A 19,681-nucleotide genomic window follows, 5' to 3' on the forward strand; every position below is an offset into this window, starting at 1 on the left:
AGACATTGAAATAAACCATTTTTATTTTTCCCCAAATATGTCTCTTTCGCGCTCTATTTTCCCCTTTTACCCAGCGTCCAGCGTCTTCCCCTTTTAAAAAAAAACAACACCCTGTCAATGAATATATTCAATATATTTATATAACTATTATGTCACTAACCAATATTGTAACAATGTGATTCATTACTGTGGCAATGCATTTATTAATATGCTGTTATTGAAGTTTTGGCTTATAGGAGTTATATAAGCATAAGTCTGAAAAGACCACCCTTTATTAATTAAATATGTCGTTGTTTTAGCCTGATGGCTAAATGGGGGTATAGTAGTGGGGGACATATTGTTTTTGCCCTGTCTGTTGGTCCATTGGTCTGTTGGTCTGTTTGCGCCAACTTTAACATTTTGCAATAACTTTTGCTATATTGAAGATAGCAACTTCATATTTGGCATGCATGTGTATCTCATGAAGCTGCACATTTTGAGTGGTGAAAGGTCAAGGTCATCCTTCAAGGTCAGAGGTCAAATATATGTGGCCAAAATCACTCATTTTATGAATACTTTTGCAATATTGAAGATAGCAACTTGATATTTGGCATGCATGTGTATCTCATGGAGCTGCACATTTTGAGTGGTGAAAGGTCAAGGTCAAGGTCATCCTTCAAGGTCAGAGGTCAAATATATGTGGCCCAAATCGCTTATTTTATGAATACTTTTGCAATATTGAAGATAGCAACTTGATATTTGGCATGCATGTGTATCTCATAGAGCTGCACATTTTGAGTGGTGAAAGGTCAAGGTCAAGATCATCATTCACAAGGTCAAGGTCATCCTTCACAAGGTCAAGGTCATCCTTCAAGGTCAAACATCATATAGGGGGACATTGTGTTTTACAAACACATCTTGTTGTAAATGCATTTAATGCAGTCTTCTCATTTTATCAAACTCAACTTACTTGTCAATTGTAATTCGCATCCACCATCTTGTTTAGAAGCTGTCATTGTCTATTTTGAAAACCGGCGTTTGATATCATATTTTTGTCTATTAAAACCATATGTGGTGCCATTTTATTCATTAAATATTGTTCTTTCTAAATATCAAATGAACGCCACATTATAAATGGTAATTAATTGTAGTTTTGCATCAGAAGCTAAATTTTTGCTGAATATTTATTTTAATTTTTAGAACGCCAATGTAACTTTGTAACAATTGTTTTCATTGGTCCGGATTTTGTAAGGTGCAATTCGATTGGCTGATATTGTCTATAAAAAGGCGAGCGTCAGAAGGCGGGGGCATTCAAATTTCCAACTCTGAATCGACAACATCTAGTAAAAATAAGAACCTCAAACTTAACATAAGAAACAAAAAGTAACCATAACACAACTAAAAGAAAGAGTTAATCTAATATGTATTTGTACGTTATAGTTGTTTTGTCTGGTGATCGAACAAGAAGAAATATAGTTATATTATCGTGAACCGTCTTACGTTTATTATTATAATCTCTACACAGAACAAACACAACTCGCCATCCCGATGAATCTATTACAATACGGCACAAAGGCACAATTTTGTTTATGGATCATTTTAATTTCCTGCAACAATATCTGTTCATACAAAACACGAACACTAACTCCGATCCTAATAAAAACACAGTTCCGCTCGGCCTAGAGGACTGGGACAGTCATGTAAAATATGGAATATAATATATATTTTTATAAATAACTGGCAATAAGATGAGTTGAAGATAATGGCTCAGTTAACATATTTTAACTACCTCTTTTGACCTGTTAATTCTTTTCAGCTCAATTCAACAGTGAAAAATGCCCATAATTTCACTTTAAAGTAGCTCTTTAACATTTCTTGTATATTCTTTCAGACTTTTTGACTCGCAAAACAACAACCGTGGTGGATACAATGTGGGACCACAACCAATGTATTATTATGCGGGCTCCAAACTGCAGATACAGTGGTAAGACATTTTAAACAAGTGTACAATGTACATTAGCAACAAAATTAAGTGCATGTATGGGCTCACAAGCCAATGATCTAGTGTCTTCTTTTAACCTTTTGAGAGAAAGATGGCCAGCCTTCATATGGGAAATTTTAAGACAAAAAGGGATAAACAATTTTAATGGTAAGCAATAAGTCCTGTTTACATTCTTCTTTGTTATGGCCTTTAATGAAGTACTTACCTAAACATTGCTCCATTGTATTAGCCTCAAACTTCGTTTTTAGCTCGGCTGTTTTCGGAAAAAACCCGAGCTATTGTCACAGCCAGCTCGTCGTGTTGTGTCCGTCGTCGTCCTCGTTGTGCTACAACCTTAACATTTTGTCAAGGTTTTGAACATTGGCTCTAAAATCAAAGTGCTTCAACCTACAACTTTGAAACTTCATGTGTAGCTGCACCTTGATGAGTTCTACATGCCACACCCATTTTTGGGTCACTAGGTCAAAGGTCAAGGTCACTGTGACTTCTAAAAAAAAAAATCTGACAAGCTTTCATCTTTTCAAAACTGCACCCGCAGTTGAGCTTGGCACCCGTTATGCGGTGCTCTTGTTAATATAAGCTGGGAACATACATGTAAACACAAATGCCTAGAACCATTTTAACTAAATTTATCCAAAATTAGCTAATTTCTGTTCCAAATGAAGCTTACATCGATAAGAGAATCAGAAAATTATTATAAGGGTATGAAATGTACCTTTTAAGCAGGATGAGACTGCATTTTGGCCTCAAATAAACCTTAACAATCGCTGCGTTTCTTCAATTTTATGAGAAAATTCACATGTCCTATGTATAACATTGCAATGTCAGGTAACAGTTATAGAGAAGTTAGTTTCTAATCTTGTACATTTTTTTGCAGTGAAAGTTCTGTGATGACAAAAATAACAAAGGCAACTCTTTGTTAAATAATGGGTCTTACCAATTATCATTTACAATTTAGGATCCCATTGCAAGCCTAGTTTTCAGATGTCACATTGTAACCAGACATTGTTTTCCTACTTTTTAAAATACCCGTAAAAAGTACTTTCCCAATTGAAAAAACAATAACAAAAATTATCACCAGCCGTCTGAAAAATTCCCAAAAGGAAGAAACATTTTCTGAATTTCATTCCAAATCTGCAAGTGAACAAATAATATGAGCACTGAAACTGAGCATTTCAAGTAAAAATGCATGTAAATTATTATCTAGATGTGTTAGTGCAATTTATACTAAGCAATTAAAAAGACTCATTGTTCCTAATCATAAGATTTACAAATTTCCTTATTTCTGTTCTTTTTATTTTCATTTTTATGTTCTTTTTTGCGCTAATTTTTCCAAATTGGTATGGTATGCACTTTTTGGGCAATAAAAATCGCTGTAATCTGTTCTTTTGCTTGCTGAAATTTGAGCAAAAGGCTGTTTAAATGTAATTTTAAGAAAACATAATAGCCTAGATTGAGTCTCTTCATGCCATCTGATTTGAGTCCAAAGGATTTGTAAGTATGGTCCTGATATTGACATTACAAATAGGTGTATACATCAGTTCCATTAATCCAGTGTTGAGTGTAAAACCATTGTAGCTTACATGTATAGCAAAGTTTTAACAGATACAACAGTTACCGGAAACCACTCAACTTTACTATGCCCTTATTGCAGGACCAACCAGCATTCATGTTCGGACAAGAACAGCCATTGTGAACTCATAATTCAATACATGTGTGGACCCAACATCAGAGATGGCACCAGTACAGAGTAAGAGAGCTTAACATTCAGTGTTTATTTGAGCCTCATCTTCTGTAAAATTTGACTTACATATGTAATGCATGTGCAGAAAGTGTCGTCCCAGATAAGCCTGTGCAGATTGCTACGGCTAACCAAAGACTTTACTTTCCGCCTAAACTGGATTTTTTCCAAAAAACATCCTATAGACAAAAAATTGCCCACAAGTGGAAAGTGTCGTCCCTGATTAGGATGAAACTTTAAGCACATGCATTAAGCTCTGTTTTCCCAGAACGAGGTTTATTGAAAACAACAAAATGTCACTCTGTTGTTCAGGTTCAAATAAAGCTTAATTAATTGTTGGTTATATGAGTATACTATGAAATCTGAATACCATAATGAACAATACCACTTTCTTTCTTTCAGTAGTTGCAGCTCTGAATTTTGGTAATGAATGTTACATGCCTAAGCCCTTGGTCCCATTAGACACATCCTATAACCAAAGACCAGTATAGTATGAAGAAATTCAAGCACATAATGATCATTATCTTTCTTTAGGGGGAATGTGTGTAAGGTCACCTGGCAGAGATCCTTTTAGTCATTGTTTATATTCTCAGTATATTTTGTTTCCCAATATATAGATCCCCAGCATGTTTAAAGCAGTTAAACTCTTTCTAATACAGACCAGTCACTACTTATAAAATGCTTAAGTTTCATGATTTTTAGCTTACTCCCCATCTTACACCCCAGCAGTGTTTCATAATGGGCAGGGCATTATCGTTTACCACATCTGATATAGGTGGGGAAATTTAAACATGCAACTTGTGGGTTTGTCTGTGGTAATTATCTCATGTTTCAAAGCTCATCAAGTATTTGAATTCATAAAAACACCCAAAACATGAACCACTTTGCCTTCAATTGGGTATTTCACTACCTTTTAAATTTGTCACATTTTGGTAAGTTTGTTTTGCAGCAATTTTGTATTTTTTCAGTAATTTAAAATCATTTTTACTTTGTAAAAATATAATACCATATAAGCGTCTGATGTTTCTCTTCAATTATGTTTCTCACTGAAATTAAATTAATTAATGTGATTTGTTTCGTTATTAGTGAGGCTGTTTTCGGAGAAAACCCGAGCTATTGTCATAGCCAGCTCCTCCGCCGTCCGCCATAGGCGTCGTGCTAAAACCTTAACATTGGCTCTAAAATCAAAGTGCTTCCACATACAACTTTGAAACTTCATATGTAGATGCACCTTGATGAGTTCTACAGGCCACACCCATTTTTGGGTCACTAGGTCGAAGGTCAAGGTCACTGTGACCTCTAATATCAAACTTTAACATAGGCTCTAAAATCAAAGTGCTTCCACCTACAACTTTGAAACTTCATATGTAGTTGCACCTTGATGAGTTCTACATGCCCAACCATTTTTGGGTCACTAGGTCAAAGGTCAAGGTCACTGTGACCTCTAATATAAAACTTTAACAAAAACCTTAACATTGCCTCTAAAATCAAAGTGCTTCCACCTACAACTTTGAAACTTCATATGTAGATGCACCTTGATGAGTTCTACACGCCACACCCATTTTGAGTCACTAGGTCAAAGGTCAAGGTCACTGTGACCTCTAAAAAAAAAAAAAAAACATTCTGACAAGCTTTCGCAGCCGAGCGTGGCACCCGTTATGCGGTGCTCTTGTTTTAATATGCCCCCTTCGAAGAAGAGGGGGTATATTGCTTTGCACATGTCTGTCGGTCTGTGCACCAGGTAGTTTCCGGGTGATAACTCAAGAACGCTTGGGCCTAGGATCATGAAACGTGATAGGTACATTGATCATGACTCGCAGATGACCTCTTTTGATTTTGAGGTCACTAGGTCAAAGGTCAAGGTCACGGTGACCCGAAATAGTAAAATGGTTTTTGGATGATAACTTAAGAATGCATACGCGGCCATCAGGGCGAACTCTGAACAATATAACTGAAGCAACTGGTCTGTAATCCTAAATCTATAATTATCAGTCCAATGAAACATCATCATTTGAGTAAAATAAAGTGGATTAGTAAAAATATTATCAGAATATGATATTTTTTTTGTATATTTTGTATATTAAATATTGTGTTAATGTTTAATTTTGTTGATTAATATAAATATAAGCAGGACAGGGGAGGTAATACACTATTATATCTTTCTTATATACAGGGGAAACAAATGCAATAAATTTAAATTTCATGTTTAATAAATAGAGGATATTTGTTCATGTCAGTGTGAGATCATTTGTTATTTTTTTCATTGTCTCTTGACATATTGCTTTTATATTTTGCACCCCCCAACCTCACCCCCCCCCCCCAAAAAAGAAACATGTTTTTTTTTTTAAACATCATCTAATAAATTACCACACCCCACATTATAACCCCCCTCTCACCCCCCACCCCCCCCCAATTGTTTTATTTTTTTTAAACATCTTATAAATTACCACACCCCGCATTATACCCCCCCTCTCACTCCCCCCTACCCCCCAACCCCCCCCCCCATTTTTTTTTAAACATCTAATAAATTACCACATCCCACATTATACCCCCCTCTCACTCCCACCTACCCCCCTACCTACCCCCACCCCCCCCCCCCAATTTTTTTTTTAAACATCTAATAAATTACCCCACCCCACATATACCCCCCTCATCACCCCCGCCCCCCCACCCCCCCCCCAATTTTTTTTTTAAACATCTAATTAATTACCACACCCCACATTATACCCCCCTCTCACTCCCCGCCAGCCCCCCCCCCAAAAAAAAACAAACTTTTTTTTAAAAACATCTATAAATTACCACACCCAACATTATTATTATCTCTAACCCCCACCCCCCCCCGATTTTTTTTAAACATCTTATAAATTACCACACCCCACATCATACTCTCTTTTCATCCCCGACCCCCTAAACCACCCCTACCAACCACCCCCCCCCCCAAACAAAAATTATTGTTTTAAACATCTAATAAATTACCACACCCCACATTATACCCCCATCTCAACCTCACCTCCCCTACCACCCCCCCTAACCCCCCATTTTTTTTCTAAACATTTAATAAATATACCACACCCCACATTATACCCCCCTCTCACGCCCCTACCCCTACCCCCTTACCCCCCTACCCCCCAATTTTTTTTTAAACATCTAATTACCACACCCCACATTATACCCCCCTCTCAACCCCATCCCCTTACCCCCCCCCCCCACCCCAACCCCCCCCCCAATTTTTTTTTTCAAACATCTAATAAATTACCACACCCCACATTATACCCCCCCCCCCCCTCTCATCCCCCTACCCCCCCCCACCCCCCCCCCCAAAAAAAAAAAACACCAAAAAAAACATTTTTTTAAACATCTTATTAATTACCACACCCCGCATTATACCCCCCTCTCACTCCCCCCTACCCCCCACCCCCCCCAATCTTTTTTTAAACATCTAATTAATTACCCCAACCCACATTATACCCCCCTCTCACCCCCCCCCCCCCAATTTTTTTTTATTTTTTAAAGATTGTCTAATAATATATTGAACAATTTCCCCATGATGGCTTACGTTATACTGTCAAGCACTCGAATAGTCGAGAGTGCTGTCCTCTGACAGCTCTTGTTAGGTCACAAGGTCAAAGGTCAAGGTCACAGTGACTCGAAATAGTAAAATGGTTTTCCGGATGATAACTCAAGAATGCTTACGCCTAGGATCATGAAACTTCATAGGTACATTGATCATGACTGGCAGATGACCCCTATTGATTTTCAGGTCACTAGGTTAAAGGTCAAGGTCACAGTGACTCGAAAGAGTACAATGGTTTCCGGATAATATCTTACATTAGGTCAAAGGTCAAGGTCACAGTGACAAAAAACGTATTCAAACAATGACTGCCACTACAACTGACAGCCCATATGGGGGGCATGCATGTTTTACAAACAGCCCTTGTTACTATTGTCTTTGTCATAAATTATTTATGAAGCCAAAATAAAAGGAAAGCTATGAAAGAAGATTAGTCAGCGCAAAATAACAAAACCTGACCTTTTTTTAAGTACAACTATTTCCCCTTTCTAAGCGTGATCACCACTATTAATCAGACAGTGTCAATAACTGATTAAGTGGACACATCCTTTGTTGAAAGATGTTTGCTTATCAATTTTTTTTTTAAATATTGCACTTATGCAGCAATTATATATCTACAAGTCTTAAAAGCTAAGTGATCCACTTAATCTTATCAGTAGTAAGTGGTGTGTTGTTTGATTTAATACAGGAATTAACTGACATTTTTTTGTAAATATATCCTTCTCCATAGTACACAAGGTCAGAAAATGAACATGTAAACAGAAGCTTTAACTGTTACTTTATCAGGTTTTAAATAAAACGATATAAGTTAATTAAGATTTTTCATTTTATTGAAACAGATCTATTCTTTTTAGGAAAATGCACATACAAATGTATAAATGCATTGGTTTTGTTTCTGTTTTGCAGTTTCCCATGCATAGATTATAATCACTTTTGCAGTACAATTCCTGTAGACAAGGCAAAGTGTGCCAACGCTGACTGCAACACAGATGAGAAGTATGGAATGCACGAGGACTCCACACATTACCAGAGATGTCTCTATCGCAAGAGAAATTTGGGTCTTTTCACAGCTGACCAGGTATTGTAGAGTAAGCAGTCATGAAATGACTTGGTCTAAATGAGATTTGTTCTTGGAAAAAGGGGTTTAATGCATGTGCCTAAAGTGTCCTATCAGTTTAGCCTAAGCAGTGCTCAGTTCGCTAATCTTATCTGGAAAGAAACTTTCCGCCAAACAAGATTATTGCTAGGAAGAGACTGCCTTTAAACCAAATAATCATTAAAAGTGGAAAGTGGTGTCCCTGATTAGCCAGTGCAGACTGAACAGACTTATCTGGGACAAATCGTAACACACATAAATTTAGCCCAGATTTCCAAGAGGGAAGCTCAAATTTACGTAGTATTTTAGGTGGAAACACCTAGCCCTTTAAATTTAAATGGAACTGAACATTTTTGGTCATGTAACTTTTTTTTAAACAGATGAAACATCAAAATAGCATGTTTTACTAAGTAAAAATGAGACATCTATTGCGCTTTCAAGGTGTTTAGGCACAGGAAGAGTGCACATAGATAAATAAAACATCATTTTAACACCCACATGTATATTAAGTGATGTGTCATAAATGTATATCAAATGAGATTTTTTTGCCCCCTTCTAAGAAGTTGGCATGAAGCAGTCACATGGTCTGTCTGTAGGAATGCTTGCCTGTTTGTCTTTGGGAAGTTTCTTGTAGAAACCATAATATTCCTAAAATTGATTGATTTAAAAATACTTTAGCACAAAACAATTATAAAACATATTTAAGCTATAACTTTCTCATTCTTACTGCAAAGTTAAATTAAACAATGAATTACACTGAAAAAAAAACTATCACCCATCTAATTACCTTAAAGGTCAAGGGTCACACTTAGATTTCAAAGGTAAACTTAGTTAAAACAGCTTGTTTGTGACAGAAGCTGAGTTTTGAGTTGAGAGTGGAATATTGGGGCATCTGTGCCCTTTGGACACGTCCTGTTTATAATCTTATATGTTACCTTTTTGTAATGTTCTTGACCTCTTTTTACATATAATTATGTGTTTTGTGCTGTTATTGCAGAATATGGAAGGCAAGAACAAGCAGTCGGCTGCCAGCACCCGGCAAGAAAACAATGGCAGAAATAATCGCTATGGTTACGAATGTACCGAAGAGCGTGATTATTATCCATATTGGCATCCCAGTCCGTGGAAGGTAAACTGGAATAGCTATTGCAATAGATATATCTCTGTCTTATAAATATCAATGGGTTTGATTGTTCATGGACTTGTGTTTATGATTGAACTCAGTCTCAATGGTATGATTATTTTTTTTATTTTTTTTAATGTGATGTAAGTGTTAGTGATGAAAAAAATAAATGTTACAAAAGACGCCTTAAAAGGCATGCAAAGTTTATTTACCCAGAATGCAGAAAATAATCTCTAGTCAGAATGGATGTCTGTTACAAAGGAGCTCAATGGATGTGCTTTAAATGTTGTCCAGGATAAGCCTGTGCAGTCTTCTACTCTCAGCTGGTAATTTTCGTTTCAAGGAAGTTTCTTTTAAACAAAAATCCAGTCTGCACAGGCTAATCTGGGATGATACATTACTTATTATGCATTTAGACCAGTTTTTCTAGAACAACACTTTCTCATTACAGGATATTGCTGTTCTGACCAACACGGTGGGACGGTGTGCCCACTACAAGGCCGAGAGTGAAAATGTCAAGTCACGCTGGCAATGTGTGCTGCCTCTTGACACTCTGGAAAAAATGGATGCCGCAAATGTCTATGCTCCAAACAATGCACAGGATTGTGCAGTAAGGGTGTTTAATTGTTGCATTTAGAAATGGTTTATCTTTAAATAAATTCTGAAATGGTTCAGAATAATATGAAGTTCATTAATTATTTATTTTTATTACCACATTTGAAGAAGGCAAAGAATTGCAGTTTCTCTGTAGTTCTGTACAAGTATCTGGATGTCTGTCCAAAAATTCTTTTATCTCCTATAATTGTGCCATATACTGATGGACTTCAAACTAACGTGGCGCAAATGTAAAACCACATGTCTCCCTGCCTAAAGGGTATATGCCACAATTAGAAGTCAAAGGTAAAATTTGGCCTTAAAATCACTTGTTATTTACATAAGTGGAGTTGTGATACAGTGTGGAATGTAGGGTTACCTTGCTAATTGGATACATGTTTTTTTTGTTTTTTAAGGATTATTTGAACCCCCGAAAAAAGCTGTCACTTTTTTATGTGATTCTTTGCAAAACGCGACTGGTTAGACTAAAAAATTCATTCGTCTGTAAATTTTCCATTGCAGAATTTCAAGTTTCCTGCCAATGATCCCCAGGGGGTAAAGGGAGAGTGGAAGGAGTCCTCAGCCCATGGAATTCCATCCCCTGACTGCCATGAGACCCTGTACAGTCGGGACAATCACCTTGGTAACGGCGTAGATGGCTATGCTAACAGATACAACTGGACTTTGCCGGACATTGACCAAGGAAAATGTGTTTTAAGGATAAGGTTAATATTGTTTTTTGTTTTTAACCAGGTTTTCCGAAGGAAAAAACTAGTTATTAGATTGGCGAATGTTGGCGGGCGGGCTGGCAGGTGTAACAAGCTTGTCCAGGCCATAACTTTGTCGTTCATTGTGAGACTTTAAAATCATTTGGCACATTTGTTCACCATCATTAGATGGTGTGTTAAGCGAAAGAATTACGTTGATATCTCCAAGGTCAAGGTCACACTTTGAGTTCAAAGGTCAAAAATGGTCATAAATAACCTTGTCCGGGCCATAACTATGTCATTCATTGTGAGATTTTAAAATCATTTGGTACATTTGTTCACCATCATGGGACAATGTGTCGCACGAAAGAATCACGTCAATATCTCCAAGGTCAAGGTCGTCACAACTCAAAATAGATTTATTATGAAACAAAGGGGTTAATTTTGTTTGTTCAATTCAAAAGTTCAGTTTGAGTTGTCTCCCTTTGCCAGACTTTTTTTTCACAATGAAAACCTGGTTTTGTGACAATTTTGTCCCTTGTTTAACTAAATATTGTAAAGAATTAATTTCTATTTTATACTTGAATCTTATATTTAATATTTAATAATATTTCTATTTAATATATTTCAATTTAATATATTATCAACAATTGCAAAAACATTGATGAAATAACACTCTGTTGTTTAAACTTAGCTCATGCTCTATTTGTATTGTGTCATGCCATGTAGCCAATATTTCAAATATTCAACTTATAAGCATTTTTTCCTTATCTGCAGTGATTTTGATTTTTCCTGATTGGGAAAAGTACAGGAGCCAGTCCAACTGGACAAAATTGGCGTTTAAAATCATGCCATTCGGATAATACATGTTGTGAAATCTTCAAATTGTTAACTGTTGGTCTACTAAATTCTTTTCTTATTTCTTGGTACTTAATTGCACATACCCATAAATATTCTTTCATGGGTATAGAAAAATGACTATTTTTTACTTCAGTTTGTAAAAAAACAAAATCTTACAAATAACATACACAGTAAATTGTTATTGCTACCTGAACCTAAAAATGTGTTACTGTGAAAAAGATTTTGAAATTAAACTGACAGAACTTTTGTTTGTTATGATTGTTTTAAATTTAATTTAGGGGAATTTAGGAACATTTCCGACATAAAGGGAGTGCTGTCTACAACTATTAGTATAAAGAAGGACACAAATCATGTAAAACACTTAGTCATATGGCCTCATACACCAGAGCCAGATATAAATCTGTTTCCCAAAATAATCTGATCATAAATGCAGGTCAAATGTTCGAGTCTAGCTCTGGGAAAATGGGGCTTAATGCATGTTCATAAAGTGTCTTCCCAGAATACACTGTACAGCCTGCAGAGGCTTATCAGGCACAACACTTTATAACCAAACTGGATTTTGGCTAAGAAGAGACTACCTTTAAAACAAAAAGAACCATACAAGCGTTAAGTGAAGTCCTTGTTTAGCCTGTGTGGACTGCACTGGCTAATCTGGTTGACACATGCATTAAACCATTTTGTTTTCAGAGCAAGGCTCAATTCTAAGAATGGTTATATATTGCTGATATAGAATGTGTTCCTATCAATTTGAACATTGCTGCAGGTACAATATATCTACAAATGATTATGATGGGTGGAACACTGACTCCACCAAAAACCCTGATAAAAATGGCGACCCAACAAAACTTGACCTGTCTGCAAAGTTCGGATTTTCCAATTCAACAGAAGCAGCAAAGAGGGGTTATGTGTTTAAAGGAAACCCAGCAGTCAAAATTTTTGATGAGGGCAATTTTGACTTCCAGTTAGCGATAGACACCTCTCAGTTTGGAAGAACCTTTCAAGATAGGTGGGTCGGTTAACAAGTATTTTTAGTGTTTATGTATAAATGTTCATGTGCAGCCATTTACTAGTTTAAAATCAATATTATGTTTTATTTAAGGTCTTTTTAGCTATAACATTGTTTTCTTATATGACAATGTTCACTTGCACTTTTTTTCTTGTATATGTTACATTCATTGTATTATATTGTATAACCATTGAAACAAATGATTGTTAGCTCAACATAAATTATTTGAATATTTGGAAGTTTAAAACCTTAATTTTTGTTGTGTGCCTTGTGCTTGTTTTTTTCCCAAGGTGCGAGTGTAAAACAGTTCAACATATCAGTTTTTGGGCATCCCCACTCTCCCGGAGCTCATGCCTTTGATTTTTGGCTTGTGGAAATGTGTATACACTTGCCAAATTGAGAAAGAGTTTTATTTTCTGTGTAATTAAATGACATTTATGCGTTCATAATTGTTATCAGCATATATAAAAGTAATAAATTTAATGACAATTTGATTACATGGAGTGAATTGTGGAAGCAATAAAACAAATAAAAGTTATTATATTTGCATATCAATAGAATAAAGCTGTTCGGGGTTATTGGTAAAACAACATAATTCAGTGAAGATTATGGTAATTTGTATTTTCTTTTTGAAGAAAAGAGACATGGACCTAGTTAAAGCACTGAAGGTTTGTGACGACTCTTAGCAACTATCCAAAGTCTCCTATCACTCTGAAAGACCCATCTATTATATACAATTGTTTCTCAATTTTTGATGCTCTATTCTGAACCTTTTGTATCTATTTCTGTTCCTCGTCCAGATCTCATACGTTTTCCATAAGAAGGCGCCCTGACTCCCTGAAGACGGCCACAATCCACAACATCAATGTCTCTGGCAAGCGTGGCAACATCGTGCAGGTGTACCCTGCCGTGGAGTATGACTTTGTCCCTAACATCCTGGAAATGAGACCCGGGGATTTTGTGCACTTCCAGTAAGTTAAGGGCCACAGGAAAAAACATCTCAAAACAAGATGAAAAGAAATGTTTTATGAGGTATTTGGGTTAATGACACAGCTTATGATGCATTTATTAAATTACAAATACAGTGTCAAAATTGGATCCAAACTTATGATTCTTATAATTATTTGCTATCATTATTATTGTTGTCATGTACGGGAATGGAGTGAATGTAACATCTTTGGATTGCAGTACAATGTTCAGATCTCAGTTGTAAAGAAAACTCTAATAGTATGTGGATAAAAATGAAAATGAAAGTATGTTTATGGTCTTTTAATTAAAAGTTCATATTCAATCAGGTTAAATCTATTGATTATTTCTCAAAAACAGTAATTCTTCCTTACTTAGATGGACTGGGTCTGAAACAAACCCCAACAAGAAGGTAGTTAATGTTCCTCACTTAGATTGACTGGGTCTGATACAAACCCCAACATCTAGGTAGTTAATGTTCCTCACTTAGATGGACTGAGTCCAATGCAAACCCCAACAACAATGTAGTTAATGTTCCTCACTTATATGGACTGGGTCCGATACATTCCCCAACAACAATGAAGTTAATGTTCCTCACTTAGATGGACCTTGTCCGTTACAAACCCAAATAAAAATGTAGTTAATGTTCCTCACTTAGATTGACTGGGTCCAATACAAACCCCAACAACAATGTACTTTATGTTCCTCACTTAGATGGACTGGGTCCAATACAAACCCCAACAACAATCAAGTTTATGTTTCTTACTGAAATGGACTGGGTCCAATAAAAAAACCAACAACAATTAGTTAATGATCGTCACTTAGATTGACTGGGTCCAATACAAACCCCAACAACAATCAAGTTTATGTTTCTCACTGAAATGGACTGGGTCCAATAAAAAACCACACAACAATAAGTTAATGTTCCTCACTTAGATGGACTTGGTCCGATACAAAGTCCAACAACAAGGTAGTTTATGTTCCTCACTTTGATGGACTGGGTCCAATACAAACCCCAACAACAATTTAGCTAATGTTACTCACTTAGATTGACTGGGTCTAATACAAACCCCAACAACAATGAAGTTTACATTCCTCACTTATATGGACTGGGTCCAATAAAAACCCAACAACAATTAGTTATTGTTCCTCACTTAGATGGACTGGGTCCGATACAAATCCCAACAACAATATAGCTAATGTTCCTCACTTCGATGGACTGGGTCCAATACAAACCCCAACAACAATTTAGCTAATATTCCTCACTTAGATGGACTGGGTCCGATACAAACCCCAACAATAATGTAGTTAATGTTCCTCACTTAGATGGACTGGGTCCAATACAAACCCCAACAGCAATGTAGTTAATATTCCTCACTTAGATGGACTGGGTCCGATACAAACCCCAACAACAAGGTAGTTAATGTTCCTCTCTTATATGGACTGGGTCCAATACAAACCCCAACAGCACCCAAACAAGAAATGTAGTAAATGTTCCTCACTCAGATGGACTGGGTCCGATACAAACCCAAGCAACAAGGTAGTTAATGTTCCTTACTTAGATGGATTGGATCCGATACAAACCCCAACAACAATGTAGTTAATATTCCTTACTTAGATGGACTGGGTCGGATACAAACCCCAACAACAAGGTAGTTAATGATCCTCATTTAGATGGACTTGGTCCGATACAAACCCCTTCAACAAGGTAGTTAATGTTCCTCACTTAGTTGGACTGTGTCCGATACAAACCCCAACAACAATGTAGTTTATGTTCCTCACATAGATGGACTGGTTCTTATACAAACCCCAACAACAATGTAGTTAATGTTCCTCACTTAGATGGACCGCAGAGCTCCAGATAAGGTTTTGTGAAATTCTTAAATTACTAACAGATTTTCAAAAAGAATTCTTTACTCTGAAATTTTATTCTTAACGTTACTACTAAGTTTTGGAAAATAATTCTTATTTTTTCTAAATGACCTAAAAATAAAAAATAATGGTTATTTTCATGCAAAAAAAATCAAAATAAACGTACTAGCAACTTTATTTATACGAGTTCAACAGTGTCTTTTCAGTATTATACAATTTTATTTTTCAAATACCTTCATATGCCCAAACTGTGCTTAGATTGCATGCCTTAGATGAATTTTTTACATATTTCACAATTAAAACGGGTCTCCCCTTCAATCTTTTCAACAATTAGACACGGGACTTGTCCCTTTCACTCATTCAATGTTTTTTTTGTGTTTAAGTTTGGACCCGTCGTGTCGCGTTTTTGTTTAGCTTTTCCGACTGTGTCGGCAACTGAACATACAACATCGTATAAGATCTTTTCTATAATGTCTTTCTTAACATTTAACTTCGGCTCACTTTGCGTACAATATGTTAAAAGCGTGTTTTTGGACGCTTTGCAGTTTTTTAGGACGCTCTCGACAGATAGACTGTATACGCCGCTTTTATTGGAAAAATGCGCTTTGTTAAACAAACCCGATAACCATTCTATATAAGCACCGCAAAGATCTTTAATAAGCGAAAAGAACTCAATAAAAATCGATACGAACCGATGTAAAAATAATATTCGTAACTCGATTTTGTAATTCTTAATGGTATGACAAGATTTTAAAATAAATACGTAACGGACTTGAAAATAATTCGTAATTACTAAAATACGACCCTTATCTGGAGCTTTGGACTGGTACCGTTACAAACCCCAACAACTAGGTAGTTAATGTCCCTCACTTAGATGGACTGGCTCCAATACAAACCACAACAACAATGTAGTTAATGTTCGTCACTTAGATGGACTGGGTCCGATACAAACCCCAACAACAATTTAGTTATTGTTCCTCACTTAGATGGACTGGATCCGATACAAACCCCAAAAACAAGGTAGTTCATGTCCCTCACTTAGATGGACTGGGTCTGATACAAACCCTAACAACAATTTAGTTAATGTTCCTCACTTAGATGGACTGGGTCCGATACAAACCCCAACAACAATGACGGTCAAGGCAAGGCAGGATCAGACAGAAACAATGTCCTCCTGCTGAGGGACAAGAATTACCCAGAAGGGACAGGGGTCCAGTATGGCCCTGCTCCAACGTTTGGTCACTTTGGTAACAACTATCCGAAGAACATCAGTGATTCACAGTTTCTTGGTCTCACAAAAGACGATCTGCTGAAGCTTGCGTTTCTTAATACAGGTATTGCAGCAATGATGAATGCAAAAAAGATTTAGTTATAGATGTAATTTTATCATATACAAACATAAAAATGAATATCATTTGGTTCTTTCTGTCAAAAATTATGATGAAAAAGTGAAAAAGCTCCTTTTTTGACATTATTTGAAGTTGTTTCTATAAATTTTAATGTAAAAGTTGCCTTTTTATCCCCGCCGAAAAATGTTTCGGATGGAATATAGTAATTGGTTGCCTCCGTCCGTCTGTCCGTCCGTCTGTCTGTGCGTCTGGCCCTCTGTGCGTCTGTCCGAAAACTTTGTCCAGAGCATAACTCCAAATCTATGGAATGGATTTACTTAAAACTTAGAATATAAACAGATGGCAACTAGGAGAAGTGCAGTGACCAAGAACCATAACTCTATCTACCCTAGTTTTTGAATTATCTCCTCTTTTATATATAATTTCAAAGTAAATTTTTGTCCAGAGCATAATTCTAAATGTACTGAAGGGATTTACTTGAAACTTGAAATATAAACAGATGGCAACTAAGAGAAGTGCAGTGACTAAGAACCATAACTCTATCTACCTTAGTTTTTTATTATTTCCCCTTTTATATAATTTCAAAGTAAATTTTTGTCCGGAGCATAACTCTAAATGTACTAAAGGGATTTACCCGAAACTTTAAATATAAACAGATAGCAAGTAGGAAAAAGTAAGTAAGTAGGAAAAAGTAGGAAGAAGTGCAGTGAATAAGAACCATTACTCTATCTACCTTAGGACATTTAATTATGCCCCCCTTCGAAGAAGAGGGGGTATATTGCTTTGCTCATGTCGGTCTGTCAGTCGGTCTGTCGGTCGGTCTGTCGGTCCATCCACCAGGTGGTTGTCAGACGATAACTCAAGAACGCTTGGGCCTATGATCATGAAACTTCATAGGTACATTGATCATGACTCGCAGATGACCCCTATTGATTTTGAGGTCACTAGGTCAAAGGTCAAGGTCACGGTGACCAGAAATAGTAAAATGGTTTTTGAATGATAACTCAAGAAAGCATACGCCTAGGATCATGAAACTTCATGGGTAGATTGATCATGACTTGCAGATGACCCCTATTGATTTTGAGGTCACTAGGTCAAAGGTCAAGGTCACGGTGACCCGAAATAGTAAAATGGTTTCAGGATGATAACTCAAGAACGCATACGCCTAGGATCATGAAACTTCATGGGTAGATTGATCATGACTCGCAGATGACCCCTATTGATTTTGAGGTCACAAGGTCAAAGGTCAAGGTCACGGTGACCCGAAATAGTAAAATGGTTTTCGGATGATAACTCAAGAACGCATACGCCTAGGATCATGAAACTTCATAGGTAGATTGATCATGACTTGCAGATGACCCCTATTGATTTTGAGGTCACAAGGTCAAAGGTCAAGGTCACGGTGACTCGAAATAGAAAAATGATTTTCGGATGATAACTCAAGAACGCTTTTGCCTAGGATCATGACACTTCATAGGTACATTGATCATGACCTGCAGATGACCCCTATTGATTTTCAGGTCACTAGGTCAAAGGTCAAGGTCACAGTGACAAAAATCGTATTCACACAATGGCTGCCACTACAATGGACAGCCCATATGGGGGGCATGCATGTTTTACAAACAGCCCTTGTTATCTCCCTTTATTTAATTATAAAGTTAATTTTTGTCCGGAGCATAACTCTAAATCTACTGAAGGGATTTACTTGAAACTTGAAATATAAACAGATGGCAAGTAGGAGAAGTGCAGTGACTAAAAACCATAACTCTATCTACCTTTGTTTTTGAATTATTTGCCTTTATTTAATTTCAAAGTAAATTTTTGTTCGGAACATAACTCTAAATCTACTGAAGGTATTTACTCGAAACTTGAAATATAAACAGATGAAAAGTAGGAGAAATGCAATGACTTAGAACCATAACTCTATCTTAATTTTTTAATTATCTCTTTTTATTTTATTTCAAATTTTTGTCCGGAGCATAACTCTAAATCCACTGAAGGGATTTACTTGAAGCTAGAAATATAACCAGATGGCAAGTAGGAGAAGTGCAGTGAACATGAACCATAACTCTTTCGGTCATATTTTTTTTAAATTATCTCCCTTTATTTATTTATTTGTTATCATTATTTATTTATTTTTTATAATTTTAAATTATATATAATTTAATTTCATAGTAAAACTTTTAGCTTTTCAATTGTTAATATCTCCCTTTATTTAATTTTACAATCATATTTTTATTAGAACACTGAAGTTTTCACTTTAAAATGAATAGATGTGTTTAAGGAAAAATACAGTGATCAAGAACAGTAACTGTTTATAGTCTTCTTTTTTAATTACCTCCCTTTCTTTCATTTCCATATATTTTATTCTCTACAGCATAATTCCAACACTATATAACTTATTGTTCCTTTAAATATGAATAGATGACACAGCTGCCATGTTTTACAAATATTATTCTACTCTCTAAAATAAATGTCATACAAGCAAACACATTTTGGCGGGGATTTGGCACTACTATTTTATTACAAAAACAAAACGTAGGACATATTGCATAACATGAAGTTTTAAAGTACATCAAATACCATATATGACAAGCACACCTATGTTGAAAAATGAACTGAAAAAGCATGACACCTAAATCTTCTGTTGCAAAAATCTTTTAATTACGCTTTCCAATTACCAATTTGGTAACCTTCAATTAGAGTCTGTTAAAGGGACATATTGTGCAAAGCTGAATGTAAATAATGCAATATGTATTCATTTCCTCAGATTGGAAAAAGACTAAGTTAGGCAGGACTGCAAACAATTGTTTT

At 36.1% G+C, this 19,681-nt stretch overlaps 1 protein-coding gene across 2 annotated transcripts in view; it reads left to right on the forward strand.

Moving 5' to 3' along the window:
• The window catches only part of LOC127868825 (protein DD3-3-like), a 42,441-nt gene that overhangs the window by 14,643 nt on the left and 8,117 nt on the right, over positions 1-19,681 (forward strand). For both annotated transcript variants that reach the window (XM_052410909.1, XM_052410908.1), the window contains exons 3-11: positions 1,871-1,963; positions 3,636-3,731; positions 8,233-8,371; positions 9,387-9,518; positions 9,964-10,122; positions 10,629-10,831; positions 12,438-12,680; positions 13,481-13,651; positions 16,617-16,852. In XM_052410909.1, coding sequence (XP_052266869.1) covers positions 1,871-1,963; positions 3,636-3,731; positions 8,233-8,371; positions 9,387-9,518; positions 9,964-10,122; positions 10,629-10,831; positions 12,438-12,680; positions 13,481-13,651; positions 16,617-16,852 — 1,472 coding nt within the window. The remainder of the gene's footprint in view (positions 1-1,870; positions 1,964-3,635; positions 3,732-8,232; positions 8,372-9,386; positions 9,519-9,963; positions 10,123-10,628; positions 10,832-12,437; positions 12,681-13,480; positions 13,652-16,616; positions 16,853-19,681) is intronic.

This window comes from Dreissena polymorpha, chromosome 2 (assembly GCF_020536995.1).
Source record: "Dreissena polymorpha isolate Duluth1 chromosome 2, UMN_Dpol_1.0, whole genome shotgun sequence".
NCBI lineage: Eukaryota > Metazoa > Mollusca > Bivalvia > Myida > Dreissenidae > Dreissena > Dreissena polymorpha.